Here is a 16,126-nt window from a genome sequence, read left to right on the forward strand (position 1 = left end):
CCAAGTAGCTGGGATTATAGGCGCACACCACCACACCCGGCTAATTTTTTGTATTTTTAGTAGAGACAGGGTTTCACTATGTTGGCCAGACTGGTCTTGAACTCCTGACCTCGTGATCTGCCCACCTTGGCCTCGCAAAGTGCTCACAGGTGTGAGCCACCAGGCCCAACCAGCAATGTATGAGAGTTCCAACTGATCCATATTTTTGCCTAATTTTCGTATTGCCAGTCTTTTAAATTTTGTACAGTGTAATGGCTACATAGCGATTTTACATTGTGGTTTTAATCTACATTTCTCTGATGACAAATTTTTTTGAAAATCTTTTCATTTAATTATTAGCTATTTGTATGTCTTTTTTAATAGAGTATTTCTTCAAATATATTGCCAATTTTTAGTTCCATTGTTTGTCATCTTATTATTGAGCATCTTATTATTATTGTCATCTTATTATTAAAAGACATTTATGGTTGTGTGTGTGTGTATTTTGTTAATGATGTCCTTTGAAAAGCAGAGGACTTTAATTCTGATAAAGTTCCATTATTGAAAATTTTATTTTTTTAATGTTCTGCCTAAAACATTTACCTACTTTAAGGTCAGGAAGATTTTCTCTAGTTTTCTTCTGAAAGTTTTATAATATTAGATAGCATATTTATATGTGTGGTAATTTGGAGTTCTTTTTCCATATGGGATGTGGTAAAGGAAAGTGTCATTTTATTTCCATATGAATACCCAGTTGGGCAGCTAAGGGAGTGCTGGCATCACCCCTCCCCTGACTTCAGGCTGCACCACTCATAGCTCCAAATGAGACCCCTTCCTTCTGCTTGAGGAGAGGACAGGGAAGTGTGGGGAGCACTTTGTCTTGAATCTTGGACACCAGCTCAGCCACAGCAGGTAAGGCACTGGTCATACCCTGTTCCAGACCCTAGTTCCCAGACATTTCTAGACACATCCTGGGACAGAAGGAAACTTGGTGCGTTGGAGGAAAGGATCCAGTTCTGGCAGGACCCATCACCTGCTAAGAGTCCTTGGGCCCTGAATACTGTTTGTTGTAAATACGATCTTTTCTGATTGATTTACCTTGGCATGTTTGTCAAAAATCAATATGTCTGGATTGATTCTGGACTTTCAACTTGTTCCATTGATTTATATGTTTATTCTTGCATATTCATGTATACTACTATATATAATATTGATTATTGTAACTTTACAGTAGATTCTAAAATCTGGTAGTCTAACTCCTCTAAATTTGATTTTCCTCAAAGTTATTTCAACCATTCTAGCTAAGTTTCTTTCATATACATTTTAGAATCAACTTTTTTTCTATAAAAAAGCCTACTGCAATTTTGGCTTTGCACTGAATAGATAGATCAATTTGGGAAAATGAATTGAGTTTTTAATCTATGAACATGGTATATATTTTCATTTATTCTTTAATTACTTTTGGCAATGCTTTGTAATGTTCAATGCACAGGTCTTGCACATATGTTTTTGACTTATTTATTTTTAAGTATTTCATGTTTTTGAAGCTATTGTAAATGTTATTGCTATACCATAATTTATCCACTCTGTTGTTTATGATATTAGAACTATTTAGTTTTTGGCTCTTATGAGTAACACAGCTATCCACATTTTAAAACAAGTATTTTAGTGCACATGTGCAAACATTAGTTTTGGATATATTGTTAAGAGTAAAATTACTGGGTTGTTGAGTATGCATATGTTCAGCTAGAGTAGATAATCCTTATTTTCCAAAGTTTGGTTCCCAAATTTAATGAAAGACATGAGTTTACACACTCAACAAACTCAACAGGAGTAAGCTGATGGAATAGAAGACTTCACCCATCATCCCTGCCACAAAGACACCAATTTAACAATTTTTTTTTTTTCAAATGAATGACAACTTTATTTTTCTTACACTTGTAAGGCTGATGAAAAACCTTCATTTCAATTAAAAAGTATGGTAACTGTATTTACTTATTAAATATTATTAAAGTTTTCTAAAACACAACTTGAAAACATCCAGCATGCATGTTGAATATCAGTACAATCAATTCAAGACCAAGTATACATGTTATATGCAGCAAGGCTAGATTACAAATTATCATAGTCATGATCATCATCATCGTCATCATCATCGTCTTCACGTTTTCTTTCAATGCATTTGATGATTCATTGGCAGTATTTTGTGATGACACCATATTAGTGGTAATAATGTTTTTGGACCCATTAATGATGGATTAATCAGAACATTCTGAACTGCTGAGGTTGCAGGAATTGAAGCTTTTACAGCTGGAGACTGCGAAGTAGGCATCTGTACTGTAAACCTTTGACCTGTGAGGGACATGGGAGTCCCTCCTTTAGTTGAAACAGACATGGTCTGTGGGGTTGGTGTGCCTACTGTGGGAGTACTCGGTCTGCTAGTAACTGAACCAACACTTAACCGCGGGACTGTTACTCTTCCCGCAGAAGTTGATGCCTTTCTCTGTAAAGATTTCAGCCTATAGTTTGGAGCTGTTAAGCAATATCTATCAGGTGGCAACCTAGGACCTGAATATGGCTTGATCAGTGGCAAAGGGGTTTGATTTATTTGCCTTGTGATATCTAATAAAAAATCTCTTGGGGGAGGAGAGGGTAAAAGACTGGTCAGCGCGGCACTGGATTGCCAACTGCACATCATCTGCATCAACGGTAGCTTTCTTAGCATGGCTTTGAATAAATGTTTACATCATCTAGAATTGTGGTCACATATCGGAAGGCAAACTCCATCATCTGATTTATACCTCTTGGTTCATATTCTGTAATCCCCATATCCTTCAGGATTTGTGCCGTCTTCTGTGCATCATTCGGCATGCTCTTGGGAGAAGCCATCTTGCCAGATTCCATGATATCCGATGATCAGACTTCTCGAGCGAAATCACCAACATTAATGTATTTCAGTCCCGATTTTGACGCAAGTTCTTTGCCTAGTGTGGTTTTTCCAACCCCTAGTGTACCAGATTCAGAAAGACTAAGCAGGAGAGCTGGATCTGCCGACCTCTCTTTACCTCCCCTGGGAGCCTCGGGCCAACGGAATTAACGTTCCGCGTCCCCTCCCCCGCCTGCCGCAACGCCCGTGAGGGTCGGCTCCCGGGCGCTGACAACCGCCTCGTGGCCCTCTACCGGCCTCCGAAGAGGGCACTGAGAAGCTCCTACCTGGGGGCCCGATGCCCAGAGCACTCCGCGCCCCTCGCCTGCCCTTGCCCAGCCCCCAATTTTTTCTTTTTTTTAAATTTGGGATAGAGTCTCACTGTGTTGCCCAGGCTGGAGTGCAGTGGCCTGATCTCGGCTCACTGAAACCTCTGCCTTCCAGGTTCAAGTGTTTCTCCTGCCTCAGCCTCTTGAATAGCTGTGACTACAGGTGGGCTATGTTTTGTATTTTTAGTAAAGACAGGGTTTTGCCACGTTGGCCATGCTGGTCTCGAACTCCTGACCTCAGGTGATCTGCCTGCCTTGGCCTTCCAAAGTGCTGGGATTATAGGCATGAGCCATCATGCCCAGACAAATTGAACAATTATGTACACAGAAAAACACCTTCATAAGAACAAAAAATAAGGTGAACCCTTATAGTACCTGGCTTTAACTATATATCCCTGACAGAGGCACTGAAGAGATAGAAAAAGCAATCTTGAATCACTGATGCCACCCCCATCCCAACCCTAGCCGTGGTGGCTTGGTGCAGAGAGTGTCTCTGGGCACTGAAGGAGGGAGAGCACAGCAACTGTGAGGAGTTGAACTTAGTTCTGTCCTGATAGAGCATAAAGGAAAACTGGACCAAACTCAGATGACACCCACCCATGAAGGGAGCATTAAAATCAGCCCTTGCCAGAGGGGAATTGTAGGTCCCAGAGATCAGAGCTTAAGTTCCCACACACCTCACCACTGAGGGCTGGAGTGCTCTGGGTCTCTGATTAAACTTGAAAGGCAGCCTAAGTCATAAGAATTGCAACTCTTAGGTGAGTTCTAGTGCTGAACTGGACCCAGAGACAGTGGACTGGTGGGGGGCATGTGACATACTGAGACACCAGCTTGGGCAGCTAAGGGAGTGCTGGCATCACCCCTCCCCTAACTCCAGGCTGCTTCACTCATAGCTCCAAATGAGACCCCTGCTTGAGAGGACAGGGAAGAGTGGGGAGCACTTTGCTTCCTTCCTTGAGGAGAGGACAGGGAAGGGTGGGGAGCACTTTATCTTGCATCTTGGATACCAGCTCAGCCACAGCAGATAAGGCACTGGTCATACCCTGTTCCAGACCCTAGTTCCCAGATATTTCTAGACACATCCTGGGACAGAAGGAAACTTGCTGCCTTGAAGGGAAGGATCTGGTTCTGGCAGGACCCATCACCTGCTAAGAGTCCTTGGGCCCTGAATAACCAGTAGTGAGGTAGTATGCTGTGGGCCTTGGATGAAACTCTGAGACTTGTGGCTTCAGGTGAAATTCAGCACATTTTCAGCTGTGGTGGCTATGGGACAAAACTCCTTCTGCTTGAGAAAAGCAGAGAGAAAAGTAAAGGGGACTTTATCCTGCCACTTAGGTACCAGCATGGCCACAGTGGGGTAGAGCATCAGTGGGCTCTTGCAGTCCCCAATTCTAGTACATGACTCTTGGCCAGCATATCTGGACCTGCCCTGGGCCAGAGGAGAGCCCATTTCCCTGAAGGATGAGTCCCAAGCCAGGCAGAATTCACCACAAGCTGACTTAAGAGCCTTTGGGTCTTAAGGGAACATTAGTGGTAGTCTGACAGAACTCCCTGTGGCCTGTGGTGATAGCTATGGGAGTGAGGCCCCTCGGCCTTTGGAAAGGGGAAGTAAGTGCATCTTTTGGTTTGAGTGCCAGCTCAGCTTCAGTACAATAGAACACCAGGTAGACTTCTAAGGTTTTTGACTCTAGTCCCTGACATCCGGATGGCACCTCTGGACCCACCCAGGGGCTGGGTGAGCTCACCACCTAGAAGGGAGAGACACAGACCTGGGTGGCTTTGCCATCTGCTGATTGCAGAGTCCCAGGGCCTTGAGCAAACACAGACAATTGCCAGGGAGTGGTTATAGCAGGTCTTGGGTGAAATTCAGTGCTGTGCTGGCTTCAGGTCTGACCCAGTGCAATCACAGTGGTGGTGACCACAGGAGTGCTTGTCACTCACTCCGAGTTTTAGGTGGCTCAGAACAGAGAGAGAGACTTTGCTTGTTTGGGAGAAAGAGAAGAGAACAAGAGTCTCCACCTTATAATCCAGAGAATTCTCCTGGATCTTGTCCAGGATCATTAAGGTAGTACCACTACGAGTCTGCAAGAATCACAATATAACTGGGCTTGGGGTGCCTCTAAAGTGATACAGCTTAGATCACAATACCCAAGTCCTTCAGAATATATGGAAAGCCTTTCCAAGAAGGATGGGTACAAACAAGTCCAGATAGAGGACAGTACAATAAATAACAAATTATTCAATGACCAGAAACTGAAGAAAATCCATAGACATCAAGGCCATCCAGGAAAACATGACCTCATCAAATGAATTAAATAAAACACCAAGGACCAATCCTGGAGAAACAGAAATATGTGATCTTTCAGACAGAAAATTCAAAATAGCTAAGAAAGTTCAAAGAAGTTCAAGACAACACAGAGAAGAAATTCAGAATTCTATTAGATAAATTTAACAAAGAGATTGAAATAATTAAAAAGAATCAAGAAAAAATTTTGGAGTTGAAAGCTGCAGTTGGCATACTAAAGAATGTATAAGATCCTTAATAGCAGAATTGAACAAGCAGAAGAAAGAATTAGTGAACTTGAAGACAGACTATTTGAAAATACACAGTTAGAAGAGACAAAAGAAAAAAAGAATAAAAAACAAGGAAGCACGCCTATGGGTTATAAGAAATAGCCTCAAAAGGGCAAACCTAAGAATTATTGACCTTAAAGAGGAGGTAGAGAAAGATATAGGGGTAGAAAGTTTATTCAAAGAGATAACAGAGAACTTACCAAACCTAGAGAAAGATATCAATATCCAAACAAAAATATAACAAGAAGATTATAGAACACCAAGCAGATTTAAACCAAAGAAGACTACCTCAAGACATTTAATAATTAAACTCCCAATGATCAAAGAGAAAGGATTCTAAAAAGAAGAAGAGAAAAGAAACAAGTAACGTACAAAGGAGCTCCAATACATCTGGCATCAGACTTTTCATTGGAAACATTACAGGCCAGGAGAGAGAGGCATGATGTACTTGAAGTGCTGAGGGAAAAAACTTTTATCCTAGAATAGTAAATCCAGTGAAAATATCCTTCAAACATGAAGGAGAAATAAAGATTTTCCCAGACAAAAGCTGAGGGGTTTGATCAACACCAGACCTGTCCTATAAGAAAAACTAAAGGGAATACTTCAATCAGCCAGAAAAGGACATTAATGAGTAATAAGTAATCAACTGAAGGTTCAAAGCTCACTGGTAGTAGTAAGTACACAGAAAAATACAGAATATTATAACACCATAACTGTGGTGTGTGAACTGCTTTATCCTAAGTGGAAAGACTAAACAATGAATCACTCAAAAATAATAACTAAACAACTTTTTAAGATATAGACAGTACAATAACATATAAATAGAAACAACAAAAAATTAAAAACTGTGGGGATGAAGTTAGTGTGCAGAATTTTTATTAGTTTTCTTTTAGCTTGCTTGTTTGTTTATGCAAAATATTAAGTTGTTATTAGCTTAAAATAATAGATTAAAATGTAGTATTGGCAAGCCTCATGGTAACCTCAAACAAAAAAAAAATACAATGAATACACAAAAAAATAAAAGCACAAAACTAAATCATATCACCAGAGAAGATTGCCTTTACTAAAAAAAGACAGGAAGAAAAGAGAGAAGGAAGAGACCACAAAACAACCAAAAACAATAACAAATGACAGAAGTAAGTCTTTACTTATCAATGTAGCACTAAATGTAAATAGTCTAAACACTTCAATCAAAAGATAGAGTGGTTGAATTAATGAAAATATTTAGATTGGTGCAAAAGTAATTGCGGTTTTTGCCATTACGTTTAGTGGCAAATGCATGGACTAAAAATAAAGGGATGGAAAAAGATATTCTATGCCAATGGAAACCAAAAAATAGCAGGAGTAGCTATACTTGTATCAGACAAAATAGATTTCAAGACAAAAACCATAACAAGAGACAAAGAAGGTAACTATATAATAATAAAGGAATCAATTCAGCAAAATAATATAAAAATTTAAATATGTAAACACTCAACACTGGAGCACCCAGATACATAAGGCAAATATTAGAGTTGGAGAGAGGCAGACCCTGATACAATAACAGCTAGAGATTTCAACACCCCACTTTCAGCATTGGACAGATCTTCCAGACAGCAAATCAGCAAAGAAACATCAAACATAATCTGCATTATAAGCCAAATATATCTAATAGATAGTTACAGAATACTTCATCCAATGGCTGCAGAATACACATTCTTCTCGTCAACACATGGATTGTTCTCAAGAATAGATCATGTGTTAGTTCACAAAACAAGACTTAAAACATTTAAAAAAATTGAAATAATATCAAGCATCTTCTTTGACCACAATGGAATAAAACTACAAATTGATATCAAGAGGAATTTTGAAAACTATACAAATACAAGAAAATTAAACAATATGCTCCTGAATGACCAGTGAATCAAGGAAGAAATTAAGAAGAAAATTTAAAAATGTCCTGAAATAAATGATAATGAAAACACAACATACCAAAACCTATTGGATATAGCAAATATAGTACTAAGAGGGAAGATTATAGCTATAAGTGCTGACATCAAAAAAAGAGAAAAAGCTTCAAATAAACAATCTAATGATACATCCTAAAGAACTAGAAAAGCAAGAACAAAGTAAATCTAAAATTAGTAGAAGAAAAAAGTATAAAGATCAGAGCAGAAATAAATGAATTTGAAATGACTAAAACAATACAAAAGATCAATGAAACAAAAGCTGGTTTTTTGAAAAGTTGAACAAAATTGACAAACCTTAGGCCACACTAAGAAAAAAAGATCCAAATAAATAAAATCATAAATGAAAAAGGAGACATCACAACTGATACTGCAGAAATTCAAAGCATCATTAGTGAATACTCTGAACAACTGTATGCTAATAAATTAGAAAATCTAGATGAAATGGACAAATTCCTAGACACATACAACCTACCAAAATTGAACCAGAAAGAAATCCAAAACTTGAACAGACCAATCCCAAGTAATGACATTGAAGCTGCAATCAAAAGTTTCCCAGTAAAGTAAAGCCTGGGGCCCAATGGCTTCATGACTGAATTCTACCAAAAATTTAAAGAGGAACTAATACCAATCCTACTCAAACTATTCCAAAAAAATAGAGGAGGAGGGAATGCTTTCAAACTCATTCTATGGCTCTGAACCAAAGCCAGACAAAGGCGCATCCAAAAAAGAAAAGCACAGGCCAATATCCCTGGTAAATATTGATGCAAAAAATGTCACGAAAATATTAGCAAGCCAGATTCAACAATACATTAGAAAGATCGTTTATCATGACTAAATGAAATTTATCCTTGGAGGCAAACATGTTTCCACGTGTGCAAATCAATCCATGTGATATGCAATATCAACGAATGAAGGATAAAAACTATATGATCATTTCAATTGATGCTAAAAAAACTTGATAAAATTCAACATTCTTTCATGATAAAAACTCTCAAAAAACTGAGTATAGAAGGAACATACCTCAGCATAAAAAAACCATAAATGAGAGACCCACAGTTAATATCATACTGAATGGGGATAAACTAAAAGCCTTTCCCCTAAGATATGGAGCATAATAAGGTGTCCACTTTCACCACTGTTATTCAATATAGTACTAGAAGTCCTAGCTAGAGCAATGAGACAAGAGAAAGAAATTAAGAAATTCCAATTTAGAAAGGAAGAATTCAAATTATCCTTGTTTGCAGATGATATGGTCTTATATTTGGGAAAACCTAAAGACACCACCAGAAAACTATTAGAAGTGATAAACAAATTCAGTAAAGTTTCAGAATACAAAATCAGCATACAAAAATTAGTAGCATTTCTATCTGCCAACAGCAAACAATCTGAAAAAGAAATTGAGAAAGTAATTCCATTTACAATAGCCACAAATAAAATTAAACACCTAGGAATCAACTTAACCAAAGTGAAAGACCTCTGTAGTGAAAACTATAAAACACTGATGAAAGAAATTGAAGAGGACATCAAAAAATGGAAAGATATTCCATGTTTATGAATTGGAAGAATCAATATTGCTAAAATGTCCATACTAATCAAAGCAATCTACAAATTCAATGCAATCCCTATCAAAATGACATTTGATATGGCTTGGCTGTGTCCCTAACCAAATCACATCTTGAATTGTAATTTTCATAATCCCCACGTCATGGGAGGGACCCAGTGGGAGGTAATTGAATCATGGGGGCACTTGCCCTTATGCTGCGTTCTTGTGATAATGAGTGAGTTCTCACAAGATCTGATTGTTTCATAAATGGCTTTTCACCCCTTTTGCTCAGCACTTCTTCCTGCCACCATGTGAAGAAGGACATGTTTGCTTCCCCTTCCACTGTGATAGTAAGTTTCCTGAGGCCTCATGAAGAAAGACATGTTTGCTTCCCCTTCCACCATCATTGTAAGTTTTTGAGGTCATACTGAACTATGAGTCAGTTAAACCCCTTTCTTTTATAAATTACCCAGTCTCAGGTATGTCATTATTAGCAGCATGAGAATGGACTAATACAACATTCCTCACAGAAACAGAAAAAACAATCCTAAAATTTATATGGAACCACAAAAGACCCAGAATAGCCAAAGCTATCCTAAGCAAAAAGCACAAAATGGGAGGAATCACATTACATGACTTCAGATTATACTAAAGAGCTATAATAACCAAAACAGCATTGTACTGACATAAAAACAGATACCTAGACCAATGGAATAAAATAGAGAACCCAGAAACAAATCCATACACTTACACTTAGGGAGACGAGTTCACTAACTCATTTTGGACATAGGTGCCAAGAACATACACTTGGAAAAAGACAGTCTCTTCAATGAATGGTACTGTGGAAACTGGATATCCATATGCAGAATAATGAAAACAGACCCCTGTCTCTTGCCATATACAAAATCAAATCAAGATGAATTAAAGACTTAAATCTAAGACCTCAAACTATGAAACTGCTACAAAAAAACTTGGTGAAATTCTCCAGGACATTGGTCTGGGCAAAAATTTATTGAGTAATACCACATGAGCACAGGCAACCAAAGTAAAAATAAACAAATAGGTTTACTCACGTTAAAAAGCTACTGCCTAGCAAAGGAAACAATCAGCAAAGTGAAGAGACAACTCACAAAATGGAAGAAAATATTTGCAAACTACCCATTTGACAAGGAACAACTAACCAGAATGTATAAGGAGCTCAAACAAGTCTATGAAAAAAAAATCTAATAATCCAATCAAAAAATGGGCAAAAAATTTAAATAGACTTTTCTCAAAAGAAGACATACAAATGGCAAATAGGCACATGAATAGGTGCTCAACATCACTGATCATCAGAGAAATGCAAATCAAAACTACAATAAGTTATCTTCTCACTCCAGTTAAAATTGTTTATATCCAAAAGACAAGCAATACCAATGCTGGTGAGGATGAAGAACCCTCATATACTGTTGGTGGGAGTGTAAATTAGTACAGCCATTACAGAGAACAATTTGGAGATTCTTCAAGAAAATTGAAAATAGGGCTATCATATGATCCGGCAGTCCCACTACTGGGTATAGACCCCAAAGAAAGGAAATCAGTACTTCAAAATGATATCTGTACTCCCATGTTTATTGTAGCAGTGTTCACAATAGCTAAGATTTGGAAGCAAGCTAACTGTTCATCAACAGATGAATGGATAAAGAAAATGTGATATATATATACACAATGGCGTACACAAGCCATTAAAAATGAGATTCTGTCACTTGCAACAACATGGATGAACTGGAGATTATTGTGTTATGTGAAATAACCAGGCACAGAAAGACAAACATCTCATTTATCACTAATTTGAGAGATCTCAAAATAAAAACTGTTGAACTCATGGAGATGCAGAGTAAAATAATGGTTACCAGAGGCTGGGAAGGGTAGTTGGGCACGGGGGAGTGGGGATGGTTAATGAGTACAAAAAATAATTACAAAAGTAACTAAGACGTACTATTTGGTTGCACACCAGTGTGTCCATAGTCAATAATAATTTAATTGTGCATTTTAAAATAACTAAAGTAGTATAGTTGGATTGTTTGTAACACAAAGGACTAATGCTTCAGGGGATGGATACCCCATTCTCCATGATGTGATTATTTCACATTCATTCCTGTATCAAAACATCACATTTAGCCTATAATTACATACACCTACTCTGTACTCACAAAAATTAACAATAAAAAAAATTAAAGAAGAAACAACTTCAACATACCACAAGTAGGGTAACTTCAAAGATATCTTTGTGGAGACACATTATAGTGAAGGTGTTGAAAGCTAAATACAAAGAAAGAAAAAAAAAGGAGCAAGAGAGAAGTGACTTGTCATGCAAAGGGATTCTCAATAAGATTAATGGCTAATTTCTTATCAGAAACCATGGTGACCCAAAGGCAGTGGAATGACATATTCAAAGTTATGAAAGAAAAAAACTGTCAACCAAAAATTCTATAATCCTGAAGAAATGGAAGAAGTAGAAAGAGCCCAGTGTCCGTAAACTGATGAATGGATTTAACAAATGAGGTATATTCATACAGTGGAACATTATTCAGCCATAAAAAGGAATGAAGTACTGATAACATGCTACAATGAAGATGAACTTTGAAAACATTATGCCAAATGAAATATACTAGATGAAAAGTCCCACATATTGTATAATTACATTTATATGAAATATCAAGATAGGCAAATACATGGTGACAGAAATCAGACAGTACTTATCAGGGCCTGGGGTGAGGGGAGAGGAAATGGAAAGCAACTGCATAAAGGGTATGATATTTTTTTCTGGAGTGATGAAAATGTTCTAGAATTAGATAGCAGTGATGATTGTACAACATTGTGAATGTGATCCACCCGCTGTGGCCTTCCAAAGTGCTGGGATTGTAGGCTTGAGCCATTGCGCCCAGCGAGAATATTATTTTTAAAAACAGAAAATAATATATCTTTCGTGGTAGCTTTGTAAGATACTGTATTACTTTGAATTAACTCTAGCAACAGGCTTTTTCTAATCTCAATTCTTACCACATGGCTGCCTTTCCCATATAAAGTTAAGGGCTTGTACTTTAAAATGATTAAAATGGTAAATTTTGTGTTATGTGAATTTTACCTTGTTCAGTAAAATAAATAATGATAATATTGGATTATAACTAAAAGAATAAAATAAATATCTCTGGGTCTATATAGGAGAAATCCTACTAAAAGCATTGCAATTCATAAATGAAGAAGAAATGAGAACATAGAAATCACCATAGTAGGCTATGCGTGATGACTTACACCTGTAATCCCAGCACTTTGGGAGGCTGAGGCAGGTGAATTTCTTGAGCCCAGGAGTTCGAGACCAGGCTCTGCAACATGACGAAACCCCATCTCTAAAAAAAAGGCAAAAAATTCGCCATCCGTGGTGGTGCATACCTTTAGTCTCAGCTACCCAGGAGGCTGAGGTGGGAGGATCGCTTGAGTCTGGGAGGCTGAGGTTGCAGTGAGCCATGATGGCACCACTGCACTCCAGTCTGGGTGACAGAGTGAGACCTTGTCTCAAACAACAACAATATACAAAGAAAAAACCCACCATGATAATAATTGTTGCATGTGAAGCCCATCTTTTCATATGCTTATTTTTGTTAACTGTGTATCTTTGCTGAAGATCTGTTCAGACTTTTTGCTTGTTTTTTTTTCCCCCCCCAACTGGGTTGTTCATATTTTTATTAGAGTTACAAGGTTTTTTTGTTTGTTTGTTTGTTTTTTCTGAGATGGAGTCTTGCTCTGTTGCCAGGCTGGAGTGCAGTGGCACGATCTCAGCTCACTGCAACTTCCACCTCCCGAGTTCAAGCAATTCTCCTGCCTCAGCATCCCGAGCAGCTGGGACTACAGGAGTGCGCCACCACACCCAGCTAATTTTTGTATTTTTTTAGTTGAGATGGGATTTCACCATGTTGGCCGGGATGGTCTCCATCTCTTGACCTTGTGATCCGCCCTCCTCGGCCTCCAAAAGTGCTGGGATTACGGGCATGAGCCACCTCACCTGGCCAGAGTTACAAGTTTTTAATTGGATATATGATTTGCAAATATTTTCTTCAAAGCTTGTCTTTTCATGTTTTTTTTTTTTTTAACAATGTCTTTCACAGAACAAAGTTTTAAATTTTTGATAAAGTTAAGTTTCAGATTTTTCTTTCACGGATCATGCTTTTGGTGTCATTTCTCAAAACTCATATTTAAATGGAAAACATATAGAGATTTTCTTATACTTTTTTCTCCTAGAAACATAGTTTAATATTTTGTATTTAGGTCTATATTTTATATTTAGATCTTTCCTTATTTTGAGTTAATTTTTGTATGAGGTGTTATATATGTGTCAAGAATATTATTTCTTTTTTTGGATAAGAATGTGAAATTTTTCCAGCACTGTTTGATGAAGTGATACTTTTTCTTTTGAATTCCCTTTGAACTTTCATCAAAAATCAGTTAAATCTATTTCTGTGGATCTATTTCTGGGCTTTATTCTCTTTCACTGATCTATGTGTCTATTCTCTTGCAAATACCATATTATCTTGACTACTGTAGTTTTATAGGAAGCCTTGAAGTCAGCTAGTGTAAGTCCTTCAACTCTGTTCTTCTTTTTCAGATTTGTTGTTGTTGTCATTCTAGTCTTTTGAATTTCTGTATAAATCAGAATTGTCCTCTGACATTCTATCAAAAAACCGGCTAGAATTTTGATTGGGGTTTTGTCAAATTTACGGATTAATTTTGGCACAATTATTATCTTAACATTATTGATTCTGTGGTAGAATTGTCCAGAAAAATAATCATTAAGTCTTCTGGTTCATAAACATGATGTATCTTTCCATTAATTTATATATTTAACTTAGCAGTATATTGTACTTTTTAGTGCGTAATTTTTAAACACTTGTCATATTATCCCAAAACATTTCATATTTTTGACGTTATTATAAATGTTATGTTTAAAAAGAATCAGTTTCCAGTTCTATGCTTGGATATAGAAACACAATTGAGTAACTTCTGCAGAATGCTGTTATATATTCATCCATGGTAAGCTCACATATTAGTTTTAGTAGCTGTTTTGTGAAATCTGGTGGATTTTTTTATTTTATTTTTTTACCTAGATGATCATGTCATCTGCAAACAAAGACAAAGTAACACTTCTTTCCCATCTGGAAGGCTTTTTTTTTTCTTATTTTATTACACTACTAAAATCTCTAGTAGAATGTTGAATAGAATGGCGAAGTTTGTTTTGAATTGCAAAATCTACCATTACTATAAATGAAAGTCTATAATGATGTTTTTAGAAATCTTCCAGGTGATTTTTATCTTCAGCCATTATTGAGATCTATTAACTTACAAAAAATTTGATTATTTCTAAAAAATAACCAACTCATCTACTTTCACTCTCTTCTTACACACTTGGCTTCAGTTCCTTGAATACACCACGCTTATAACCATTTTAGAAAGAAGGGTAATGTTTGACTTGGGGAACTACAGATGAGCAGGAATCACTCTCCGTTTCTGCTTTTGTTTTTCTCATCATGTCGGTGTTGATATCTCAGACTGACTTTCTCCATAAGGCAGGAACCTTGACTACTGATGTTTCCAGACTCACATATTCCCAGTGTGAGGAAAAGAGCATATGTCTCCCATTTCAGTTTAAAAACATCTGGTGAGGGTCTATGGTTGCATTGGCTTAGGCCACGTGCTTGCCCTCTGAACTAATCTCTATGGTCAAGGTGTTAGAGTTCTATGACTGGCATGTCCAGAGATAGTTGTTTCCTCTAGCAAGGGATTCAAGGTCCTAAAGCACCAACGAAGGCTATGTGTTAGCCCAGGCGTGGTGGCTCCCACCTGTAATCCCAGCAGTTTTGGAGACCAAGGTGGGTGTATTTCCTGAGGCTAGGAGTTCAAGATCAACCTGGCCAACATGGCAAAACCTGTCACTACTAAAAATACAAAAATTAGCCAGGCATGGTGGTGTGTGCCTGTCGTCCCAGCTATTCGGGAGGCTGAGGCATGAGAATTGCTTGAACACAGGTGTGGAGGTTTAAGTAAGCTGAATCATGCCACTGCACTCCAGCCTGGGTGACAGAGTTAGGCTCTGTCTCAAAGAAACAATAACAACAAAAAGCTGCAGTTAGAGTTGGAAATGAAGCAAGGGAAGCAATTGTGACCCACAAGAAAGGTGGGAGGTGGCAAAGGGTTGAATTGCTGGGAGCTCAGGAATTTCCCTGGGTTGTGTCTTCTACAGCTTTACACCCACACAAGAAGTTACTGCTTTCCAGCCTAGCCTAACAGTTGGTCCTGTTCTCTTATTCAGGGACTTTTTCATGGTATGTTTCTAGCTCTTGATTTAAAGATATGAAGTGAAGATCAGAAGCAGCATTATTCTGCTGAGCACTGCCATATTTCTTGGGGCTCAGCCACACCCACCTCTTCACAGAGCCTTTCCCATTTCCTTAACCCATACTCATTGCCCTAGTGCAGTGATTCTGCAAGGCCTCTACTGAGGTTCCTGCTTTTAGCATCTTGTATAGGTTTCCATTACTTCAGGGAAAACCCTCCCATGACTGCCGTCTCCCTGCCCTTCCCAGCCCACCACATCACACAGATGTGGAGTCATCATTTTCTTTCCTTAGTCATTAAAACTTGTGGTAAACCAAAAAGTATCTAAGACAGATCTCAATCAATTTAAAGGTTTATCTGGCCAAGCTTAAGGGCATGGCTGGAAGAACAAAGCACAGAATCAAGGCAACAATCTGTGGTCTGTGCCTTTCTCCAGAGATAATTTTGAGGGCTTCAA

The 16,126-nt window shown here is 37.9% G+C and overlaps 1 protein-coding gene, 1 long non-coding RNA gene and 1 pseudogene across 3 annotated transcripts in view; 1 reads left to right on the forward strand and 2 right to left on the reverse strand.

Moving 5' to 3' along the window:
• The window catches only part of LOC105482781 (calcium-activated chloride channel regulator 1-like), a 41,057-nt gene extending 37,113 nt beyond the window's left edge, over nucleotides 1–3,944 (reverse strand). Inside the window, exon 1 of the mRNA XM_011743116.3 lies at nucleotides 3,832–3,944. Within this exon, the coding sequence (XP_011741418.2) occupies nucleotides 3,832–3,835 (4 nt within the window). The 5' untranslated portion in view covers nucleotides 3,836–3,944. The remainder of the gene's footprint in view (nucleotides 1–3,831) is intronic.
• On the reverse strand, nucleotides 1,228–3,411 carry LOC112426867 (transcription initiation factor TFIID subunit 9-like; annotated as a pseudogene).
• Nucleotides 3,839–16,126, forward strand: part of LOC105482782 (uncharacterized) — a 37,481-nt gene continuing 25,193 nt past the window's right edge. The window contains exon 1 of one of the 2 annotated variants that reach the window (XR_011617320.1): nucleotides 3,839–3,992. This is a non-coding gene — a long non-coding RNA (uncharacterized lncRNA). Of the gene's footprint in view, nucleotides 3,993–4,992; nucleotides 5,300–16,126 lie in introns of those variants that run through there. The other variant, XR_011617346.1, reaches the window with a different exon arrangement.

This window comes from Macaca nemestrina, chromosome 1, assembly GCF_043159975.1.
Source record: "Macaca nemestrina isolate mMacNem1 chromosome 1, mMacNem.hap1, whole genome shotgun sequence".
Taxonomy (NCBI): Eukaryota; Metazoa; Chordata; class Mammalia; order Primates; family Cercopithecidae; genus Macaca; species Macaca nemestrina.